The sequence below is a fragment of the Saccopteryx bilineata genome, chromosome 1 (assembly GCF_036850765.1).
Source record: "Saccopteryx bilineata isolate mSacBil1 chromosome 1, mSacBil1_pri_phased_curated, whole genome shotgun sequence".
Taxonomy (NCBI): Eukaryota; Metazoa; Chordata; class Mammalia; order Chiroptera; family Emballonuridae; genus Saccopteryx; species Saccopteryx bilineata.
Genome location: NC_089490.1, coordinates 159,200,536 through 159,224,886, shown reverse-complemented (window position 1 = coordinate 159,224,886; position 24,351 = coordinate 159,200,536). Strand labels below are relative to the sequence as shown.

Here is a 24,351-nt window from a genome sequence, read left to right as displayed (position 1 = left end):
CAAGGACACTCTGGGGGGAGAATAGGAGAGATGTTAAGAGTAGAAATGTGCAATTTACATGAAAGTAACAGCCACTGCAGGAAACATTTTGGTGATTCCATAAGAGATGAAACAGAACTACCACTTGATTCAGCAACTCCATTTCTGAGTATACACACAAAGAAACTGAAAGCAGGAACTTGTATAGATATTTGTACATAGCAATGTTATTCACATAGCCAAAGATGAAAATAACCTAAATACAGTGTATGTGTGTAAAATGACTATTACCCATCTTTAAAAGGAGCAAAATCTGCCCTGGCCAGTGGGCTCAGCGGTAGAGCATCGGCCTGGCGTGTGGGGGACCCGGGTTCGATTCCCGGCCAGGGCACATAGGAGAAACGCCCATTTGCTTCTCCACCCCCCCCCCCTTCCTCTCTGTCTCTCTCTTCCCCTCCCGCAGCCAAGGCTCCATTGGAGCAAACATGGCCCGGGCGCTGGGGATGGCTCCTTGGCCTCTGCCCCAGGCGCTAGAGTGGCTCTGGTCGCGGCAGAGCACCGCCCCGGAGGGGCAGAGCATCGCCCCCTGGTGGGCAAAGCGTCGCCCCTGGTGGGCGTGCCGGGTGGATCCCGGTCGGGCGCATGCAGGAGTCTGTCTGACTGTCTCTCCCCATTCCAGCTTCAGAAAAATACAAAAAAAAAACAAACCCCAACAAACAAAATACATTAACTATCTTCAGGTGTTTGTATGGGAAAGGCTGTAGATTCAGAGTAGGAACCTCCAGAGAAAAATCAGGTACCTTCAGTCCAAAGATGGTTTTCCAGATTCCATAACTTAGAAGACAGAGGTGGCCAATTATCACAGACCTAAAGCACCAGCCATTTAGATAGGCTCATAAGAAGAAACAGAGAAATGTCCCCATGGAAGAAAGATGGCAGACAGAGTGTCAGATGCAGGTGCTACTTGTGGGGCCTGTCGAACTCTGCTTAGGGACAGTGTTAGGTATAACTGCACTGCCACAATTGGCATATGAAAATCTGATATTGGCATTGGGACAAGAACCCTTAAAGGTATGTCCGAAGACAGTCCACCCTGAAAGAAGGCTAAATGAAATTTCCTATAGAAAGAGATAGATGCCTATTAATTGCAAGTTAATGAAAATGTAGTTTGTCACTTAAGTATTCAAAGATGACAACCAGATCCACTCTCTTTGAGAAGTGGAATTTACTTTCTTTCCCTTTAAATCTGGGCTGGCCCAATGACTTCTTTAACCAACAGAATGGGGCAGAAGTCACCTTGTAGTAGGCAGGCATGAAGATGCCCAAGGTTCACTGTTGACTGGTATTAGCAGTCTGTGTAACCCCTTCCCTTTGAGGGTGGGCTGGGCTCCCTGACTTCCTTCCAGACGAGGTTACGAGGACCACAGCTTCCATCTCAAGGCTCTGTCTCTAGATCACTCTGCTGGGGGAAGTGCACTGCCATGTGCGGAGCAGCCCATAGGCAGGCATCCCCAAACTACGGCCCGCGGGCCGCATGTAGCCGCCTGAGGCCATTTATCCGGCCCCCTGCAGCACTTCCGGAAGGAGCACCTCTTTCATTGGTGGTCAGTGAGAGGAGCACTGTATGTGGCGGCCCTCCAACGGTCTGAGGGACAGTGAACTGGACCCCTGCAGGGCATGGTGAGGAACTGAGGCCCTAAGACCAATGACATGTGAGGAACGAAAGCCTGCCAAAAACCACACACTGAACTTGGAAGAGGATTCTTCAACCCCAACTGAATCTTGAAATGATTACACCCTGGCTGACACCTTAACTGTAGCTTATGAGATACTCTAAACAGGCAGCACCCAGCTAAGCCACTTGCTACAGAAACTGTGGGAGAATTGCCTGTTGTTTTCAGCCATGAAGTTTTGTGGTAAATTATTACATAGCAACAGATAACAAATATGAGATGATCTGGGACTTCTAAGCCTAAGCCTTCCCTCCCTTCCTCCTAGAACCCAGTCTTCATGCTATCAGAAGCACAAGTCATGCAGAGAATCTCACTTGAGCGCCCATTCCAGTGAGAACTGACTATGGACCAGCCGCTGCTGCCAGCTGCTTAAACCTGCAGTTGAGGCCTGAACACCATGGGAGAGAGAGGACCCAGCCTCTCTGTGCCCTGCTGAATTCGGACTCACAGAATCACTGAGCAGACAGAATGACTGTTTTGACCCACTGTGGGGTGGTGGGTTACACAGCAATGAAAAGCCCAAACCATTGCCCATCAGTAGGATTTGCAGTAAGAGGTAACAAACCCCAGAGGGTACAGAGCTGAGGCTTCTGGACTGATAGACTAAACACCAGTGATTTATTCATAAATGAGGGTAACTGGACAACTGGAGCTTAGGGAGGTAGAGGATGGGGTTGCATAGGAAAACTTTTTCCCATGGACAAATCTAAAACCCTAAATCTACCAGGAAATGCCTTGGGAATGTGAGCTACTAGTCAGAGACGACAGTTTAAATCAGGCTGACCAAAGAATAAGCAATTGCCCATTAAGTCCTGCTGGAATTAAAACTGCCTGGACTAAAAAGCTCTGGAGAAACCAGTCTTGGCTGCTGCTAAGGTAGGCAGCAGCATCAATGTTTTCCAGTATTACTTAGTAGTAATCTGCTGACTCAAAGGGGAAGAATCTGACAAATCCTTGCCTCTAGTAGATATAAAAGAGAAAAGCTTTAAAAATTAAATGAATTATAGCAATGTCAAATACTTAAAGAACGGTACTATAATATGTAAGTTACAATGAAAAGGAGTTAACATTGCAATGAACTACAAAACAAACAGCAGATGGTGAGGTGTAGGCTAGACCACGTGCAGGCTGCCTTCCTAGAAAAAAGCCTGTGAAATGTCTAACTTTATAATAAAGGCAGTCATTGATATGCAAGCTCCCAGATCTCTCAGTCATATTAGTAGAAACCTCATGATACAACATATTCCTCTTCCCATGAAAAAGCGTACAACTATCACTTCCAATAGCCATAAACTTAGAGGAACAAGGATGGAGGGAAAGAGACTACAGATGTGTCAACAGTAGCAAGGCTCTCCTCTGCGGCTTGAACCTGTATGTTTCTGACGCACAAGACGACTCGACAGCATGGGCCTGGGAGGAGCAGCAGCACTTGCCAACTGCTGTTCCTCAAATGTCAACCAGATACTACCTCCTGGTATCACCAGCTTCTGCCTAGGAAACATCACCAAATGTTCAGTTGCCTACAAGATCCAAATGGTGGAAACTCATTAGTGGCCTATTCAGAAATACTTGAAAAATATACATTAATTAATATAGTCATGTGATACCAAGTGAGGAACAGGACTAATGCACTCGATAGGCAATGTAATACGAATTGGTACCTGATTCATTTACAAATTAATAAATAGCAAGTCAGGGAATAGAGTCCTGAGAAAAACTATGCAACAATGCCCTCAGAGTCCAGCTGCAACACAGACACCAATTAGCAAATATTTAGCTAATTTGTTATCCAACAAAATAGTATTCCGTGCCATCACTGCTAGTCTGAGTAATAATGAAGCTGAAATTAATAAAGTTCTTGTGAAAGCAATATTTTATGTTGTATTTATTATCTTTAAAAAGATATTAACCACTACTACAACAAAATCCTATTGGATCATGCAAATATAAATGTGTAGATCATTGTTAGAATACCAAATAGGAGAAACTGAGGTATATTTAGAACTCTAACAATATGCATTCAGTTGGGGAACAATTTATTGAAACAATTTACGTAAAGGGATGAAAAAGAAACTATAAAAGAGCAAACAATCTTTTTCCTTCCTTTCTGAGAAGCCCTTTAGTAACACTGGCAGCACAAACTGGTCTGCATTTGGCAGGCTTTCTGTGTCCATTAGCAAATAGATAAGCCAAAATGAGGAAAAGCTTTTCTAGCATTTTGGGAAGGATTATGAGTCCATTACCAGACAGACCTCGCTACAAACGTACCCTTCTTTTCAAGTAGGTTATAATGCAAAGAACACAACTGCCTACACCTCCAATAGAGGGAGATGTGTTGCAGCCTGGAATACAAGCAAGTTTCTGGGGTCCACTAAGTAAATCTCAGCTATTTGTAGTTTAATGAAGCAAAACCACTATTATTTTCTGCCCACATATCATTTTGTTAATCAGTGGTTCTGGAGTACAAGACCATTAATTTCAGTCTTAAGAAAACACACTGGACTATATAGGCACAGGCACATTGATTTTTTTCACTAGTAAGAATTCTGGATGTGGCGTCAGAGTCAAAACTCAGAATACCATGATTTAGAATGATCTCATCTGCACAGTGACTCGTTTACTCATCTGATATTTATGCTCCTTTCCTCTTCCCTCTTCTTTGTCTTTTTAATAGATTTAAACAAAATGGCTATCAGTCTCTGACTTCAGTGATTTCTGTCATCAACCATTCAGACATTTCCTCATTTCTCACCATCATTGTGTGATATCAACCTTGCACAATTCTTGGCCAATGGCCATATTAATTTTCTACTTGAAAGAACACAAACAGAATACTGCTTTGGACGGAGGTAGGAGGGGGAGCTCGGGGAATAGCTGTTCGTCTTGATGCATAGCAATTAGCTTTGCAAACAGAAAGAGTAACATGACTGATCTGATACCTAGCCAAAACTGCCAAAAGGGGAAAAAATCCTTCTGTCTGGAGTACTGAGTGCCTTTTTAGATAGTGGCTACTGACAGTCACATTTGCCTTTTTGGAAATGGTAGGAGCAGTGTGACATCAGAGATCTACAGTCTCCATGGTGATTATTAGTGATGGCATTTCAAATATTGTGGTTAGGTTCCAGAGTATAGTTTCGTGCCCTTTATACTATAAGAGAGGGAAGAGAAGAACTGCTTCATCTTAACACTTTTAAAAGAGAGAATGATGATCCACCCAAGGAGACAAACATTACAGTTTTTAAGTAGATACGATTTGTTAATCTTAAAAAAGTGTGTGTCAACAGAAACGACAAGAGGAAGCTGCTGAGAGATACTAAAGCACTTGGACTTAAGAGGGACTAATTAATTGCTTATATATTTAGCAGCAATTAACTGTTATTTTCTGCCTACACATTATTTTATAAACTGGTTGTTCTTATAGACTAACCCACTTTCTCCATTTAGGAAAAGATTATTTTCTTACTCTGAAGCAATTAATCCTGAGTTGAGCAATAGTTTCAGTAGGCAGAAAAACTTATCTTCCTCTGCAGTTAAGGACAATCACTAGTGTGAAGACAGAGCTGCTCAGCCCGATCTGAACGTCCCTTACAGGCAAGCCAGCATCCCGTACCTCCTGACTCTGGGTCCCTGCACACAGGGGATTACTTGATACACTAAGTGATTTTGAAGTTGACAAAGCTAAACATTTCATTTTTGCTTTGTTTACTTTCCACATTTATGGTTGATGGTTAACTTTAAAACACTCAGTTTACTAAGAATTACACATAGTTAAAAAAAAAAAAGCAACAGTCTAAGAAAGTGCTTCATTTGACTCCAATAACAAGGAAGTTTTTAATTTTTTCATGTAGCTGTAAAGTTAATCTTTTAAATAAGATAAATCAGCTATAAACCTTATAAACACGATGTATTTTTTCTATTAAAAAACAAATTGTTTTCATTCTCTCAATATATTTTGTTTACAAAAGGTCTATTCTAGTTTTTCTGATCAGTGATTTAAATCAGAGATCTACAGTGTAGTTAATAATATAAATCCAAGCAACAGAGAAAATCCGCTGGCAAGGTGAAAGGAAGTCATAATGAATCAGAATGTAATTTAAAAACAAAGTCTACATAAATACATTCTTACAGTTGCAGTAACCAGAATGATAAATGATCTGTCTCTCCCCTACTCAAGCTACTAGTTATGCCAAGACAGAGTATCTATGCCACCACTGTGTAAGAGTTTTACAAAAGCCTACAGACCAGAACAAGAATGGATTTACAAATCGGTGACATTTGTCAGAAAGAAAAAGTAGAAGAACACTTAGGTCACAAAGTACCACTAGTTGTGGCTGAATATGCATCCACAAATCATCAATAGGATTAAGCTACCTAAGGTAAACTTCATCCTCGTTTTTATCATCAGATACTCAACCATAATAAAACTGAGATCAGTTACTGATTAAAGGGTAACCTAATACAGTTTCAGAAAAAAATCTTGAAATGCCCTGGCAGAGCAGCTCCCAGGCGGTTAGAGCATTGTCCCAATATGCCAAAGTTGTGGGTTTGATCTTCGGTCAGGACACACACAAGAGTCAACCCAATGAATGCATAAATAAGTGGAACAACAAAACTGATGTTTTTCTCTCTCCCTTCCTCTCTAAAATTAGTAATAAATAGAAATTTAAAAAAAAAATGTAACCAGTAAAACTGGTTATGTGGAGACCTTAAAGAAATTAACATAGCAAGGGGCAGAATTCTAGACTGTTAAAACTGTAAGGAAATAAAGGTCTGTGAAGATCAAGTGAAATTATCCGAGATATCCAGAGCTGCTGTCGATGCAGAAATGGAATCTGAACCATACCCTGCCTATGTGTCTCATACATAGCACATCTAATGGAGTATTGTGAATGAATGCAGCACACAGCACCAGCACTCCCACCAAGATTTGCATTCTAAGGATCAGCTTATAGAGCATAACTGTTTAACCTTTTACAAAAACCAATTAAAACACAAACACACACACATGCACACCACTGTATTTAATTACACAATGTAAAGTAAGATCATCTAAGTACCAAGCTGTATACCTGAAACCAATACAAAATAAAATTGAAAGTAACTGTAAAACAAATACACCAAAGTCAAAATAAACACACATGGAGAGAAAATAAAAACATAAAAAATGTTGTAAAAATAAACACTTTAAATCCGCCTTCCTTGAAGTTCTGAATAATGGACATCTCAGGTATCTGATTCAGAAATTTAAATAGAACAGTAATGTATTACTAAATTAGAGAAATAAATCATTCATAGAACAAAAGTTCCAGCTTTTCCATTTAAAGGGTGAGCAGATCTTGAGTCAAACAGAAAGGCAAGGCCCTATGTGGTCTTCCCAAGAGAAAGCAAAGTGGGGCTTAAAGACTAGTGACAGGAAGTAACACTTCCTTCCTCCCACAGAACTCATTGTAGTTCTTCTAGGGCTGTTCCTCTAGAAATACAATGACAAAAAGAAATCCCTACAGAAATCTAGTAGTTTCATTGTAGGGGCTGATTAGGAGAAAGGTTCTTGTCATTTTTAGCAAGTCTCTTTCTTGTTTTAAAAATTCTACAAGCAGATGATCTGAAATTGAACTATTACTTAGATTATGATAAAAAGCTAGAAAGAATAGATGCTGATTTCCATTTCCTGATCATAAAAAGCAGAAACTTTGAGGCTCTTATGAGCAACTGAATGGGATTTCAGGCAAGTCACAGACCCCCCCCCCCCGAATGTATTAATTTCAAAAAGAGAGATATCATAAAGTCAAATGAAATTTTATGGGGAAGTGATAGAATACTGATATTCTCAGTTTTAATACTGATTAGGTTTCCCACAGATATATCAGACTTTGAGGGTGCAGGCATGGCCAGGGTCACAAGAATATTCTTACCTTAACATAGTTAAAAGACTAACATGGCAACAAATATCTATCAATAATCACTTTAACTGTAAATGGCTTAAATGCTCCAATCAAAAGATTTTGGGTAGCTGAATATATAAGAAAACAATACCCATATATGTGCTGTCTACAAGAGACCCAACTCAGAACGAAAGATACACAGACTAAAGGGATAGAAAAAGATACTTCATGCAAATGGAAAGGAAAAAAAAGCGGGGGTAGCAATACTTACATCTGACAAAGTAGACTTTAAAACAACGGTTATAGTAAGACACAATAGAACACTAAATAATGATTAAAGGAGCATTCCAACAAGAGAAGACAGCCTTGAAACATTTATGCCCCCAGTAAGTGGAAGCGCCTAAACATGTAAATCTTCATGAACATAAAGGGTGAGACTGACAGCAATACAGTCATATTGGGATTTTAACACCCCATTAACATCAATGGATAGATCTTACAAACAAAATCAACAATGGAATGGTGGCCTTAAATGACACACTAGATCAGATGGATTTAATTGATATTTTCAGAGCATTTCACCCCAAAGCAGCAGAATATGCATTCTTTTCAAGTGCACAAGAAATATTTTCTAAAATAGAACACATTAGGACACAAAACAAGTTTAAATAGATTTAAGAAGATTTAAATCATATCAAGAGTCTTTTCTGACCATAATGGTATGAAACTACATAAGAAACAATCACAAGAAGAACACATGAAAAATACACAAAGACATGGAGGTTAAATAACATGTTACTAAACAATGAATGGCTTAACAATGAAATCATGGAAGAAATCAAATGAAACAAATGAAGATGAGAACACAACAACCCAAAGTCTAAGAAACAAAGTGAAAACAGTCCTAAGAGGGAAGGAAGCTCATAGCAGTATAAGCCTAATTCAAGAAACAAGGAAAATCTCGAAAAGCAATCTACCTTTTATTTAAAGAATCTTGAAAAAGAACAACAAAGCCCAAAGTGAGTAGAAAAGAATAAAGATCAGAGCAAAAAATAAAATAAAGTCTAAAAAACACAAAAGATCAATGATCAAGATCAAGAGCTGATTCTCTGAAAAGATAAACAAGATTGACAAATCTTTAACCAGACTTATCAAGGAAAAAAAAAGAGAGGACCCAAATAAAATCAGAAATAAGAGAGAAAAAGTAACACTGACACCAAAGAAATACAAAGGATTGTAAAAAAATATATACTAAAAGCAATATGCCAACAAATCGGACAATCTAGAAGAAATAAATTCCTAGAAACATACCATCTTCCATAACTGAGAACCCGAACAGAGACTGCAACTAGTGAAATCGAAGCAGCAATAAAAAACAAACGAAAGTCCTCGACCAGATGGCTTCACAGGTGAATTTTACTAAGCCTTCTAAGAACTAATACACCTATCCTTCTCAAACTGTTCCAAAAAATACAAGAGAAAGGAAGATTCCCAAGCTCATTTCACAAGGCCAGCATTATCATAATTCCAAAGCCAGATAAAGACACCACAAAGAAAGTTAATAATATCCCGGATGAAAATGGATGCTAAAATACTCAATAAATATTAGCAAATTGGATCCAGCAATACATTAAAAAGATTATGATCAAGTGGGATTTATTCCAGGGATGCAAGGTTGGTACAATATTCGCAAATCAATACACGATACATCGCATAAACAAAATAAAGTATAAAAGCCACATAATCATATCAATAAATGCAGAAAATGCATTTGATAAAATCAAGCACCCATTTATGATAAAAACTCTCAGCAAAGTGAGAATAGAGGAAATACCTCAATGTAAAAAGACCATATATGACAAACTTATAGCCAACATTATACTCAATAGGCAAAAACTACAAGTGTTTCCCTTATGATTGGGAACATGACAGGGATATCCACTTTCTCAACAATCAAGGGATATCTCTTACTCAACACAGTCCTGGAAGTCCTAGCCATAGCAATCAAGAAGAAGTAAAAGGAATCCAAATTGGAAAGGAGGAACTAAAACATCATTATTTGCAGATTATATGATACTGTATATAGAGAACCCTAAAGTTTCAACCAAAAAAACTACCAGAATTGATAAATTCAGTAAATAGCAGATACAAAATAAATATCCAGAAATCAGTTGCATTTTTATACACCAATAATGAACTACCTAAAAGGGAAACTAAGCAAACAATTCCATTCCCAATTGCTTTAAAAAGAATAATACCTAAGAATAAATTTAACCAAGGATGTAAAAGACACCAATTCAAAAGAATATATGCACCCCTATGTTCACCGCAATGTTATTTACAGTAGCCAAGATTTGGAAGCAGCCCAGATGCCCATCAGCAGATGAATGGATAAGAAAGCTATGGTACATTTACACAATGGAGTAATACTTGGCCATAAAAAAAGAAGGAAATCTTGCCCTACATAACAGCATGGATAGAACTGGAGAGCATTATGCTAAGTGAAATAAGCCAGTGAGAGAAAGACAGGTACCATATGATTTCACTCAAAAGTGGAATCTAATGAACAAAATGAACTAACAAGCAAAACAGAGACAGACTCATAGATAGACAGCAGACTGACAGCTGTTGGGCAAGGGTCTGGGTGTGGGGGTGGAACGATTGAGTTAAAAGGGGGGGAGAAAAACCTCATGGACAGGGACAACAGTGAGGTGACTGCTGGGGGAGGTGGGAAGGGAAATGAGGAGGATGAGGAGGGTTTGGGGAATAAATGGTGATGGACGAAGACTTGGCGTGGAGAACACCATGCAATATACAGATGATGTGTTGTAGAATTGTGCACCAGAAACCTGTGTAGTTTTGTTAAACAGCATCACCCCAACAAGTTAAAAAGAGAGTATCCTTGCCTTAATGTTTTGAAAGAGAATACTAAAACCCCTCACAGCGCGGTCTGGAAGACGATCAATATACATATCATTGGGACCTTGGTAGAAATGCTGGCTCCGAGGCCCTACCCCATGAGTCAAACTCTGCTTTAAACAAAATCTCCAGATGATTCACAAGCACATGAAAGCTTGAGTACTGTACTGAAAACACTGACAGTGCTCTGGCAAAGGAGGCCCCTGAATTTCAGATGATGTCATGCTTGTGGAGAACAAGTTCTGTGTCAGCCTGGCCCTTGCTGGCACCACCAGGAAGGCTGACTTCTGGTCAGCCACAGACTCAACAGTGGTTAACAGTCAACACATATATCAATATCAATCAGGTAAGCCTCATTTAGTTCCCTCTTCTATAGTGGGATTAAAGATAACAGATAAAAATGATAAAGCTAGCCAGTTAAGAAATGGTTTATTAACCTGTCTGGATAATGCTAAAAATCATGGGCAGACTAAATGATTAAATGAGCCTGGATCATTTCATTTTCCTAATTACAATCATTAAAAGCTAGGCAAGCATACTGATTCACTGATGGGAAGGAAATAACTGATTTTTTTTTAAGTCTCATTTCGACTTGAATTTTCAGAAAAAGATTTTTTTTTAAAAGAAAATAATCTGCCCTTAAGAATGAAGTGGTCTGGCCCTGGCCGGTTGGCTCAGCGGTAGAGCGTCGGCCTAGCGTGCGGAGGACCCGGGTTCGATTCCCGGCCAGGGCACATAGGAGAAGCGCCCATTTGCTTCTCCACCCCTCCGCCGCGCCTTCCTCTCTGTCTCTCTCTTCCCCTCCTGCAGCCAAGGCTCCATTGGAGCAAAGATGGCCAGGGCGCTGGGGATGGCTCTGTGGCCTCTGCCCCAGGCGCTAGAGTGGCTCTGGTCGCAACATGGCGACACCCAGGAGGGTCGCAACATGGCGACGCCCAGGATGGGCAGAGCGTCGCCCCCTGGTGGGCGTGCCGGGTGGATCCCGGTCGGGCGCATGCGGGAGTCTGTCTGACTGTCTCTCCCTGTTTCCAGCTTCAGAAAAATGCAAAAAAAAAAAAAAAAAAAAAAAAAGAATGAAGTGGTCTAATGTGAAAACACTGGGGGAAAAATAACCTAACTTTTGACAATGGCCTTCACCATGTTAGCTTCTTATTGGGAACAGTATTTTTTGTAAAGCTCCAATACTGAGAATGGGAGTGAAAGGGTGCATCCATTATTCTCCTTCATCCACAAGGTCCTGTTCACGCCCGCTTCCCCAATTATCTGACATCCTAGGTAAGGCAGGGGGAAGCTGCTCCCACAGCAAAGTCACTGAGAACATAAAAGGAGCAAAAAAACTGTCTTTAAACATTTTGTACTGACAACTAAGATTCTATTTTTGTTTTCTGAACAACAGTATTCATAGTTTCCACATTGGTTTACACTTTTCTTGAGTCTCTATCATCAAACTTCATTTTCCCACACAAAGTAACGGGCACAAAGCACCAGAGAGGCGGCCATGATGACTAGACAGCAAGGAAGACAAAATACAGACGCAGGTCTTGCCACCCAGAGAAGGCACGCTTCTGAGAGCTCCATGCGACCAAACTGCCTCCTGGGATTTTCTCTGTTTAAGCACAGGTCTTTTGCTATTCAGTTCTGTCCAATTTTGAACATAAACAGGCACAAGACAAACCGGAGGTAGTTTTAACTGTACCAAGTTAAAAATGTGAATGAGCCATGGACTCTGCCCTGCCCCCCTTACCTGATATAACTGCTATTTTCCCAGATCCATGCTCGTCTCTAGCTATTCTCTCTGCCTCCTCCATCAGCAGCATGCCAAACCCCTGTAAGGAGCAACAGAAAGGGTAAGAATTAAGGAGAAAAGAAGTCATTGTTGGGGGATCTTTAAAACAAGAAGGCTAATATTTAGTTCTTGCTAGAATCTGTTAAGAGTGACAAAAAAAAATTTATGGGAGTAAGGAAAGAGAAACCATTCAATTATATCAAAAGAACACTATGGCACACTAATCAAAAAAAGAAAAAACTTTGTAACAAAAGCAAAAGGTTCTCTGTAGATGATGAAATCTCCAGGTGATGAAATCTGGGACATCTAATCTTGTATTTATTAGTCAGACCTGATTTCTAAAAGGCTCTGAAACCAGGCAATATTCTCCATTCACCAATTTTAGGGTCTACACTATCTCCATCACTAGTGGCATTAACCCATTTTCCTAAAATTTAAAAAAGTGACTTACATATTTAGTTTTTTTGTGAGAAGTTTGGAATAGTGTTCCATATAGCTTGCATTTAGGAAGTGCTGTAATTTGATTCCATAATAGTGAATCATTAGAAACTGCCAGTACTAGACCACTTCTGACTTTCAGAAACAGCAATTTCATATGGTTCAATCTAATCATATTCCACTTGACTGAGTCTCAATCTGTCTCTTCCCCTTCCGCTCTCACACCCCAAAGTGGGCAATCTGGAGAGAAGACATTTCTGAACAACTAAAATACTGGTTCTTCTGCTTTTATCCTTCCTGTTTCCCTTTCTTCTTTCTTCATCTATTCCTCTGCTCCTTCCCGCCCTTTCTTTCCCTTCTTTGGGCAATTTCTTAATTATAGTCAAATAGAAATGAAATACAGGATACCTGATGCTGAAATTTAGTAGGGTCCCGACTGCTCACAGGGACTACACTCCCATACACATGCAGCTCCCGGACTATGGAAACACCACCAACTAATTCAAAACGGAAGGTTTCCTCTGAGCACTTCCGTAATCGCAGGAGGCCAATCAAAATGTCCTGATCTGGGTCTTCGTATGATAGGAACGTTTCCCAGCCACCATTTCCAACATAATCTCTCCTTACCAATTCAACCTATTTAATAAAAAGGCAGGACAAAACATTAAGAAAATTAATTAGAGAACAAAGCTCATTTTTATAATTATATACTCACACATATTTGTTTAGGCTAATATCCACAATAAGAAATAAAGAATCATGAATTGTTTCTTTTTACTTGTCTACTTTCAAATATCAATTAAATAAGAGTCCAGGCCTTATCTGTAAACTATTCTAGAAGAAAAACAACTTCACAATTTCACAAACATTTGAACTTCATTAACCTTGAGTCTTACAAAGATCTGGCTCAGTAAACGTGTCCATGAGGTTAAATCTCTGACAATCCATGGAGAGTCTCTAAGGCAGGGGTCCCCAAACTTTTTACACAGGAGGCCAGTTCACTGTCCCTCAGACCGTTGGAGGGCTGGACTATAAAAAAACTATGAATAAATCCCTATGCACACTGCACATATCTTATTTTAAAGTAAAAAAACAAAACGGGAACAAATACAATATTTAAAATAAAGAACAAGTAAATTTAAATCAACAAACTGACCAGTATTTCAATGGGAACTATGGGCCTGCTTTTGGCTAATGAGATGGTCAATGTCTGGTTCCATATTTGTCACTGCTAGCCGTAACAAGTGATATGACCTGCTTCCGGAGCCGTGACGTACGCGTCCCGCGTCACTGGTGGTAGTACTGTACGTGAGCAACGTCGCACTTTGTGGCTCTGCCACATACAGTACTCCTCTCACTGACCACCAACGAAAGAGGTGCCCCTTCTGGAAGTGTGGTGGGGGCCAGATAAATGGCCTCTGGGGGCCGTAGTTTGGGGACCCCTGCTCTAGGGTATAATCAATCACACACTACGTCACGTGTTGCTTGGGAGAGCCCTGGGCTCTCAATGGTTTCATTTTCTAGTTTTTAGCTCCTACACTAAAAACCTCTTGAGGGGGGCGGGGGATGTGTCATGATCACTACTTGTTCCTGGATGGCATCCCGCAGGGCCTTTAAAATAGTTATGTCGTTATGATATTAATATTAAAGAAAACCTAGTCACTGGAGAGTGGCTTTGTGGTAGCAATCTACATAGGCTTTTGATTCTCTAACTCATGGGTCCCCAAACTTTTTACACAGGGGGCCAGTTCACTGTCCCTCAGACCGCTGGAGGGCCGGACTATAAAAAAACTATGAATAAATGCCTATGCACAGTGCACATATCTTATTTTAAAATAAAAAAACAAAACAGGAACGAATACAATATTTAAAATAAAGAACAAGTAAATTTAAATCAACAAACTGATCAGTATTTCTTTTTCCATTTTTTCATTTTTCTGAAGCTGGAAACGGGGAGAGACAGTCAAACAGACTCCCGCATGCGCCCGACCGGGATCCACCCGGCACGCCCACCAGGGGCGACGCTCTGCCCATCCTGGGCGTCGCCATATTGCGACCAGAGCCACTTTAGCGCCTGAGGCAGAGGCCACAGAGCCATCCCCAGTGCCCGGGCCATCTCCGCTCCAATGGAGCCTTGGCTGCGGGAGGGGGAAGAGAGAGACAGAGAGGAAAGCGCGGCGGCGGGGGGGAGAAGCAAATGGGCGCTTCTCCTGTGTGCCCTGGCCGGGAATCGAACCCGGGTCCTCCGCACGCTAGGCCGACGCTCTACCGCTGAGCCAACCGGCCAGGGCCTGATCAGTATTTCAATGGGAACTATGGGCCTGCTTTTGGCTAATGAGATGGTCAGTGTCCGGTTCCATATTTGTCACTGCTAGCCATAACAAGTGATGTGACACGTGCGTCCTGCGTCATCAGAAGTAGTACTGCATGTGAGCGATGCGTCTCACTGACCACCAATGAAAGAGGTGCCCCTTCTGGAAGTGCTGCGGGGCCAGATAAATGGCCTCAGGGGGCCACATGGGCCCGCGGGCCATAGTTTGGGGGCCCCTGCTCTAACTCATTGTTCAAGTGGCCCTTGTACTTTAAATAAAGGTACACAGTATGTAACAATATGTGTTCACAGAAACCTCAAGCTTTCACATGCGGGGATGGCCATGGCCACACCCAGGTAGTTCTGAAAGCAGTCAGACTGTACCCACAATGAATGAACAATTCAGATTAATATATATCTTCCTTCTCAACTTACTGTCTGCTAAATGACTAGATTGCCCAAGAATCCAGCAAAATGATTAATGGTGCTTGGGTCTGCTATTTCCCTCAAGATGTCCCAAATGTGAAAACTGTCAAACAATTCATTTTCAGAATAGAAATATCAATACAGATCTCATCGATTCTAGCCTTTTCAAATGGGATTCTACAAGAGCTAATTCCCACAGAACATTTCACACAAATCTAGACAGAGATATATAGGAGAGATGTTAATTCATTACAAGACAATGAATGCCTTCCAGCATCAGACTTGAGTTTTGTGGAAGCCCTGTCCGTTGATAAGGGCTGATCTATTCATTTAATTACGACCAATGGGCAATAATTTAACAGGTGCACACGATGAGGTAAGTACATCACACATCCAGCTCTACCTGAATGTAGTCACTTGTTACATGTGGCTATTTACATTTGAATTAAAAATGAAATAAAGTAAAAACTCAGTTCCTCGGTTGCACTAGCCACTTTTCAGTTGCGTAAAAGTCACAAATGACCGGTGGCTGACACCATTTTAGATGGCATAGATAACAGAACATTTCCAACAATGCGGAAAGTTCTACCGAACAGTGTTTATTCTAGAATGAAATTCAGACTTGGTTTTCCTAACCTGGCTCTACTAGAATTCAGCCACCCTCATACTTGCCTTTCCTGGCTTGACATCTGTGTCTGATCCACAATTACCCTCTGCTCTTAGTTTACTCATTAACTTCTAGGGTTCAGTCCCATTGGTAAAAAAGTGTGGGTCCAGGCTGACAAGAAAAGATTTACAAACAGGACCTAATCTCTCTACAAAATGAAGAAACTGACCTGGTATGGCCGTACTTTATGATGAATTTCTTGAATTCCAACCTCTCTGGTTCTCACATCGCGACACTGGAAAAAAAGAAAAATAAAAGTGGAAGACGGGAGCAGTTATAAACCTAATTCAATTTTCAATCGAAACCTCTCCACCAAACCCTGGGCTCAGAATTAAGTCTGGATGTAATTTACAATGAGATAAAAGAACTGCATTTAAAAATAAAGCCATCTTTAATAAACCTGAGGATGGGAAACATGAAACAAAAATGTATAAGGTTAATACAGTACTGCTTTTAAAATAAGTTTATAATTCAAAGAAAATTGATATGTAATATCAGAGGTAAAGAACATACTTCTGGTCCTTGCCAGCTGGCTCCGTGGTAGAGCATCCGCCTAGTGTGTAGATGTCCCAGGTTCGATTCCCAGTCAGGGCACATAGAAGCGACCATCTGCTTCTCCAACTTCCCTCATCCCGCCTCTCTCTCTCTCCCAGCCCCTCCCACAGCCATGGCTCAGTTGGCTCCAGCAGCCCCAGATGGGCAGAGCATCGCCCCACAGGGGCTTACCATGTGGATCCTGGTTGGGGTGCATGTGGGAATCTGTTCCTGTGCCTCCCCTGCTCTCGCTTAATTAAAAAAAAATTTTTTTTTTAATCCTAAAATAATAGTTTTTTTACCAAGAGGATATAACTGTATTTGAAATTCAATCCAAAAACTATGTAATAGAAGAGTAAAAGCATATTCCTAATTTTTAAAAACTCTACTTTATGGCAGTTATTATTAACATCTCATATTCATATCACTTTAGAAATGTCAAAAAGAGGGATGACACTGAAGACTGTTGGTTTTTAAATTAATTTTAGAGAGAGAGGAAGGGATAAGGAGGTGGGGGAGAGGGGGGGAAGGAGTGAGGGGGAGGGAGAGAAAGAGAGAGGGAGAGAAAGAGAGAGGGAGAGGAAGAGAGACAGAGTGAGGGGGAGAGGGGGAAAGAAACAGACAGACAGACACTGATTTGTTGTTCATTTATTTATGCATTCATTGATTGACTCTTGTATGTGCCCTGATCGGGATCAAACCCACAACCTTGTGTATCAGGACAATGCTCTAATCAACTAAGTACCTGACCAGGGCTGAAGACTGCTGGGTTTTGTTTTTTTTGTTTTGCAGAGAAGGGCACTGTGGAAGAAAGGATGGGTGAGACAAAGGAGGAACGAAAGGAAGAAAGGAAAAAAGGGACCTAGACCCATTTATTATATCATCTGAACCACAGTCACAAATGGCTCTATGAGTGTCCCTGGGAGGCACAGAGCTGTCTACAGATGATATGGATGCAATGTCTGGTCTGCACAGCCAAGCATATGTGATGCAATGCTCACTTCTGTTCCACATGCTGCACAGTCTGACATTTATAATTACAACATCCTTAAAGTATTCAATTATATGTCCAGGGGTGAATTTCCCCTATAGAATAAATGACAAAAATTATTTTCAGAATTCTAACATTTTCTACCAGTGACAAAAGATACCCTAGGAAATGTGATGATGTCATTCATGCAAGCTAAACTACCAATCCTGTATTTACAAAGCACTGCTATATATGTATGGAATCCCACAAGAAATATTAAGAGCTCATTATTCAGTTCCATAAAAACAAAGCTATATTCATGCCCCAGGAAACAGATAGTAATGCTTTGCTGATGTGGATTCTATGAACTCACACAAAAATTGTATTGCAAACAAGGATCACAAGTCTCTGTGACTATAAATCTATTACATTTATATGTTGTCTTTTAACAGTAACTTGCATACTATATAATCATGGTCTTAATAAACAATTGCATGCTTTTTCTTTTTGGAGGGCAAGGGATGATTTTTAAAATGTGGAGATTGGCGTGTACTTATTTTCTGGTATAGACATTGCCTATGTAAACTAGATGTCTTTTGGCTCTGACTGAATTCGTCTTTAGACTCAATCCCAGTTTCCTGAGAGGCTATGAAGGTTTAAGAAGGGTACAGGTTAAAGACAACAGGCTGGACTACGAGGTTATCAGGCTAACAGGCCGCACCAGTCACTTTGGCAGTGTCCTCTCAGAGGAGAGAGGAGATGAAGATCAAGGTCGGCTGAAGGATGGAAGCAGAGCAGGCCTACAATCTTGTTTGGTGCTACTAATTACTGTAAATATGTGAGCTCTTTTTCTAGAACTTAAAATTATTTAATTGGGGGGGGGGGGTGATAAGCCAATAAGGTTCACAAACTGCTTTGCACAATTTTCTAAAACGTTTTCTCTGTAATAATTTGTCTAAGAATAAAGAGTCTTGGGTAATAAGTCTTCAAACATGATATACAGTCCTCATAATGTCTTTCAACGTGCAGCCATGCTGACATCATGCATGAGAACATCCCACAGCTCCATCCGGGTCTAGTGAATCAGGACCTCTGAACACAGAGCCCAGGAATCAGCGTGCAGGCCGACCCCACTCCTGGCCTCTTCTCTTTAGCAGCTCTAAGAAGTAGTTTCTAAGGCACTGAGTTTCAAACCTTATAGTGATTTAAGAAATGTCAAAAAGAGGGATGCCCAGGGTTTTGAATCATCTACAGAGATTTAAACTGCAGATTCCTGGACTACCTCCACTTCCAGGGCCAGCAGAAAGGAAGTGCTGAGTAAATATCTGTGAAGTGAGCAGACATGAGACGGAGCGGGGCGAGGGGACTGGTGCACGTGGCAATAGCACTGTTGGCAATTACTTCACGCACATAATCCTGGTTCTTCAAACATCGTCTTCTTGTATTATTCTATAACCATTAGCAAGAATCAAACACTCATTACTTCAAAAGAAAAATGTTAAAAAAAATTTTTTTTCCCTAGAGAGAGAGGTGGGGGAAAGGAGAGGGAAAGGGGAAGGGAGAGAGAGAGAAAGGGGAAGGGAAAGAGAGAAAAAGGGAAAGGGGGAGAGAGAGAAAGGGAAAGGGGGAGAGACAGAGAGAAAAGGGAGGGAAGGGGGTACAGGGGGGTAGAGAGACAGAGAGTGAAGCATCAACTCATTTCAATTAGTTGCACCATTCAGTTGTGTACTCATTGATTGCTTCTCATGTGTGCCCTGACCAGAGGTCAAACCCATGACTTCTGGCACTCTGGGTTGATGCTTTAGCCGCTGGCCCACCTGACCAGGGCCAGAAGAAAAGATGTCTTTAAAACAGGGAGTTAAGCACATAGTTGGCAATCTGAGTAGGTAAAAAACAAAACAAAAAATAGATATTAAATCAATAAACCCATACTCTTCTAGAAGAAAGCAGAAGGGATATAGCCTTCAGCCTCTGCAATCACAAGCTTCAGCTTTAACACGCTTAATGCCTACATTATGTGAATGAGTTCTGACCAAAATCTCGTATGTGCGTTTGTAACTATAAAAACATTTTTTTGAGTTTCAGATTACTTTGACCTCAACAGTCATAGGCAGTCAGACTCTTACCTGTATTCCAAGGTCTTTCATTCTTGCAAATGCCAGCTCTCTCAAATTACCATGCTCGACTCCTGAGCTGACTAAGGGCATTGGAATATCTCTGTAGGAGAAAAAGATCAGCTGTTGCAAAATATAAATCATTCTTTACAGCAGTAGGGCAGGAATACGTAGAAAAGGAAAACAGAAAACAAAAACTAAACCCCAAAAAACCTACAATGCAGATCAGAAAAGCAGAGGCTGAATATTCTAACCGGGCAGCAAGGTTCAGAGCTTCCCCAGCCCTCTGTTTTCCCATCTATGAAATTATGAAATTTCCACCTACCACTCAGGGTTTCTGGGAGAGATGCCTGATGAAGATCACTTTATAAGATTATCAAGTACAAAACAAATATCCAATAACCATCAGCACTAATTATTTTTTAAAGTAGCAATTTTTTAATTTAATTTTTAAAAATTATTTTTATTTATTTATTCATTTTAGAGGAGAGAGGGAGGGGGAGGAGCAGGAAGCATCAACTCCCATATGTGCCCATTCAAAAGCCCAGGGTTTAGAATCGGCAATCACAGCGTTCCAGGTAGATGCCTGATCCACTGCGCCACCACAGGTCAGGCCAGCACTAATTTTTGACCAAAGAGACAGCTGTACTAAACAAAACAAGACATAAAACTGTTATTTAAAAAATCCAATTTGTGGCCCTGGCCGGTTGGCTCAGTGGTAGAGCGTTGGCCTGGTGTGCAGAAGTCCCGGGTTCGATTCCCGGCCAGGGCACACAGGAGAAGCGCCCATCTGCTTCTCCACCCCTCCCCCTCTCCTTCCTCTCTTTCTCTCTCTTCCCCTCCCGCAGCTGAGGCTCCATTGGAGCAAAGATGGCCCGGGCGCTGGGGATGGCTACTCGGCCTCTGCCTCAGGCACTAGAGTGGCTCTGGTCGCAACAGAGCGACGCCCCAGAGGGGCAGAGCATCACCCCCTGGTGGGCGTGCCGGGTGGATCCCGGTCGGGTGCATGCGGGAGTCTATCTGACTGTCTCTCCCCGTTTCCGGTTTCAGAAAAATACAGAAAAAAAAAAATCCAATTTGCTTACAGTTGCTGGATGACAAGCAAACAAAAGCCTGACTTAGCCAACAACGGGTCTCAATGAATACATTTTTTTTCTTGTTTTCCAAAATTCTAAGTTAGAAGTGACTCTGAATTAGAAGAATAACAGCTTGTCTACAGATGAGAGGAGGTAACATTTATTCCCTGGCATTAACATAGTGTGAAGGTGCCAGGCATCAAGGAGACTCTATCACAAGCTGAAGTTACGAGTTCCCGTTTTAGGAGCCCCACAAACCCTCTATAGATAAAAATTAGTATCTGAAGATAAAGCAGTTTTAAAAAATCTTAGCACATATGCTTTCTATTCAAGGACAAGTCCCCCATCTGTTTTGTATAATATGGTTGATTAGAAGATGCAGAATATACCAATTATCTTTCCTCTCATTTGTGATTTTGAATCAACCTGAGTCTTTTCCTTCTCTTTTTACTTACTCTTTCAAATGTTAAGTAAACACAATTAGCTACTTAATCCATTAATTCTAAAAAGATATTTCTCACTCAAAAGTATCAAAACCCGATCAATTAGCATTAAAAACTACACACAATAAATCTAGTAGGCTATGGAAGTCAGTAGTTTTCATTAAGACACTATAAAGAGGCCCTGGTCATTTGGCTCAGCAGTAGAGCATCAACCCAGTGTGTGGAAGTCCTGGGTTCGATTCCCTGTCAGGGCACAAAGGAGAAGTGCCCATCTGCTTCTCTACTCTTCCCCCTCTCCTTCCTCTCTATCTCTCTCTTGCCCTCCTGCAGCCAAGGCTTCATTGGAGTAAAGTTGGCCCAGGTGCTGAGGATGGTTACATGGCCCCTGCAATGGCTCCAGCCACAATGGAGCAATGCCCCTGATGGGCAGAGCATTGGCCCTTCGTGGGCACACCGGGTGGATCCCAGTTGGGTGCATTCAGGAGTCTGTCTGATTGCCTCCCTGCTTCTAACTTCAGAGAAAAAAAAAAGACACTATAAAGAAATGTTAGGTCAAAATTCTTTAAAATGTCTCACCAGGGAATCCAAGTGAGAGTAACACAGTCAAAGTTAATCTTCTAAATGCCCTTTTTACTCTAAAATACTTTATAAACAACTCACAAATACATGTATGTACTTTCACAACTTAGAGCAAATGTAAAACACTGTTACACATGATATAAAATCAATGGCAAGCACTGTTAGCATCACACATGACAGACACCTTTGATCCTTGTTACGAAAGTTACGTTCTATAAAGATGCCACAAACACTGAATCAGCAAATACTCAAGCACTAATCCTGGGGGAAATGCAGGGTTGGGCTCCTATGACTCCTTAGTCACATTTTCTCTAACTGATCAATATATAACCTTATTGTCTTTGTGTTTCTGTTTAAAGGCACTTTGTTTAACATATAATTGATTCATTAATATTGCACTTGTGGCCAACAGCACTGTAATTCATGCTTCAATGAAACCTATCTAACCATGTATTTTCTTCAGAAGACACATAACAGCCTTCTTGTGCTCAGGAACACAGGATAGACGGCACCCAGCACCATGCCTGGGGGCCATTTTAAACAGCAAAATCAACAAAAAGCACAGAACTGTAAAAAGTGTGTTATAAAATAGACTGCTTACAATATGAGCGCTGAAAGAAGCACACAGTTCACACCAATATCCTATTCCTCCCTCATCAACCCTCCAACTACCGTCTAGTATTTACCAGTGACTCCTGTCTGTATCACCTTCTCTATAATAGTTGTCAAATGGTGATTACCTATTTCTATCACCCCATCTGAATTTATTAATAAAGTATGTATTGTAAGGAAGAGCTTTTTCTTTCCCCTATTTATTCATTTATTTATGAACACATGGATTTCTATTTTAGTCAATGAGTTGTAATCTGATATCAATATATTGCTTAAATTAGATCTGGCCAGTGGGTATAAATTCAGGCTGGCTTCTGGGTCCCTATGACATGTTCCCACAATTCTTTGAGTTATTTCCTTACTTTCTGGAAATAAGATGTTCCAAGTTTATCTTGTATGTCTACTGCACCAGCCCTGGAATTGGTCATTTTTCCAAGCAGCCCTGATACCTTTCAGCAAAGAGAGGTATTTAGAAACCAAGATCTGGGCATTTGCTGTGCTCATTACTACTGAGGTGTCACTGAATTCAGAAACTCTGTGCACAAAACTAAGAATGTATGTATACACATATATGTACATATTTATATTCATATACACATACACATAAACCATGCCATGTGGATGCCAGGTTAGCAAAATCAATGGCAACTGTTAGTATTAATTACATGACAGATACAAGTAAACATATCTGTAACTATTTCCAAATATAAGTTAAAAAGCCCATGAGAGTATGCTGATAATTCTAATTCCAATCCAATGCCTGAGTATTCTTTTCAGCTTTCCATCTTTCAACGTTTATAAATCCCTCAGACAGTGAGAAATCTGGCTCTCTTATCTGTAGTATATTTACTTATCTGCTAAATCAAGTAACTTACTGGTTCAATGTAACCACTCTCTCAAACATTCTAGCTGCCACCTCTCCACCCTATTCTCTAGTCCTCTGCGCCAGGCACACTGCTGTATGACTCTGTGGCACTGCCTCCACGGGTGACAGGAAGGGGGATGGTCAGGAAAAGGGTATGGGCTCTACAAATACTTCTAATAATGAACCAGTACTTTTAAAAGGCACTAAAATTTGCAATAAAAGTAAACTCTCTAGCGAGTAGGCTTTATCATATAGTACTGTTAAACAGAACTATATGACAGAAAGACAGAATTACCAGCAGTGTTGGCTAATAATTTGGGGGACACAGTGCAGGATGAGAACAGAGGGCCTCTTGTTAAAAAGCTACCAATAATTTCAAGATGTTGAGGGCAGAGCATCAAGACAAGTACAGGCCCAATGACAACACACGAGTTGCTCGGCCCTGCAAGTGGTTCTAATGACCACAAAGCACAAGTCAGTGAGGACCTGGTAACACAACGCTTTATAATGATACTAACAGTTCATAAATGTTTTTAAATTTATATCTGTCACTACAAAAGTGCAGTATGACTTTAATGGTCTTTGCCAGTGTCATGCCTAGAGTATTTCAGATGGGAGTTCCTCAGTAAGGAACAGAGATGCAGCAATCTCCACTTTCAGTGATAAAATCTTTTTCACTGAAAATGAAGGACAGTCATTTTATATATGCCTCAGAGACAGAGGCAGAGAGAGGGATAGACAGATAGGAACGGAGAGAGATGAGAGGAATCAATCATCAGTTTTTCGTTGCGACACCTTAGTTGTTCACTGATTGCTTTCTCATATGTGCCTTGACTGTGGGGCTGCAGCAGACCAAGTAACCCTTTGCTCAAGCCAGCGACCTTGGCTTTGCTCAAACCAGATGAGCCCACGCTCAAGCTGGCGACCTCAGGGTCTTGAACCTGGGTCCTCCGCATCCCAGTCGGACGCTCTATCCATTGTGCCACCGCCTGGTCAGGCAGGAACGTTATTTTTTTA

The 24,351-nt window shown here is 40.9% G+C and overlaps 1 protein-coding gene across 1 annotated transcript in view; it reads right to left on the bottom strand.

Annotated features, from left to right (window-relative positions):
* ELP3 (elongator acetyltransferase complex subunit 3) overlaps positions 1-24,351 on the bottom strand; it is a 100,981-nt gene that overhangs the window by 8,826 nt on the left and 67,804 nt on the right. The window contains exons 11-14 of the mRNA XM_066278588.1: positions 19,772-19,862; positions 16,311-16,376; positions 13,146-13,373; positions 12,258-12,339 (exon numbers count right to left, since the gene is read on the bottom strand). Of these exons, the coding sequence (XP_066134685.1) occupies positions 12,258-12,339; positions 13,146-13,373; positions 16,311-16,376; positions 19,772-19,862 (467 nt within the window). The remainder of the gene's footprint in view (positions 1-12,257; positions 12,340-13,145; positions 13,374-16,310; positions 16,377-19,771; positions 19,863-24,351) is intronic.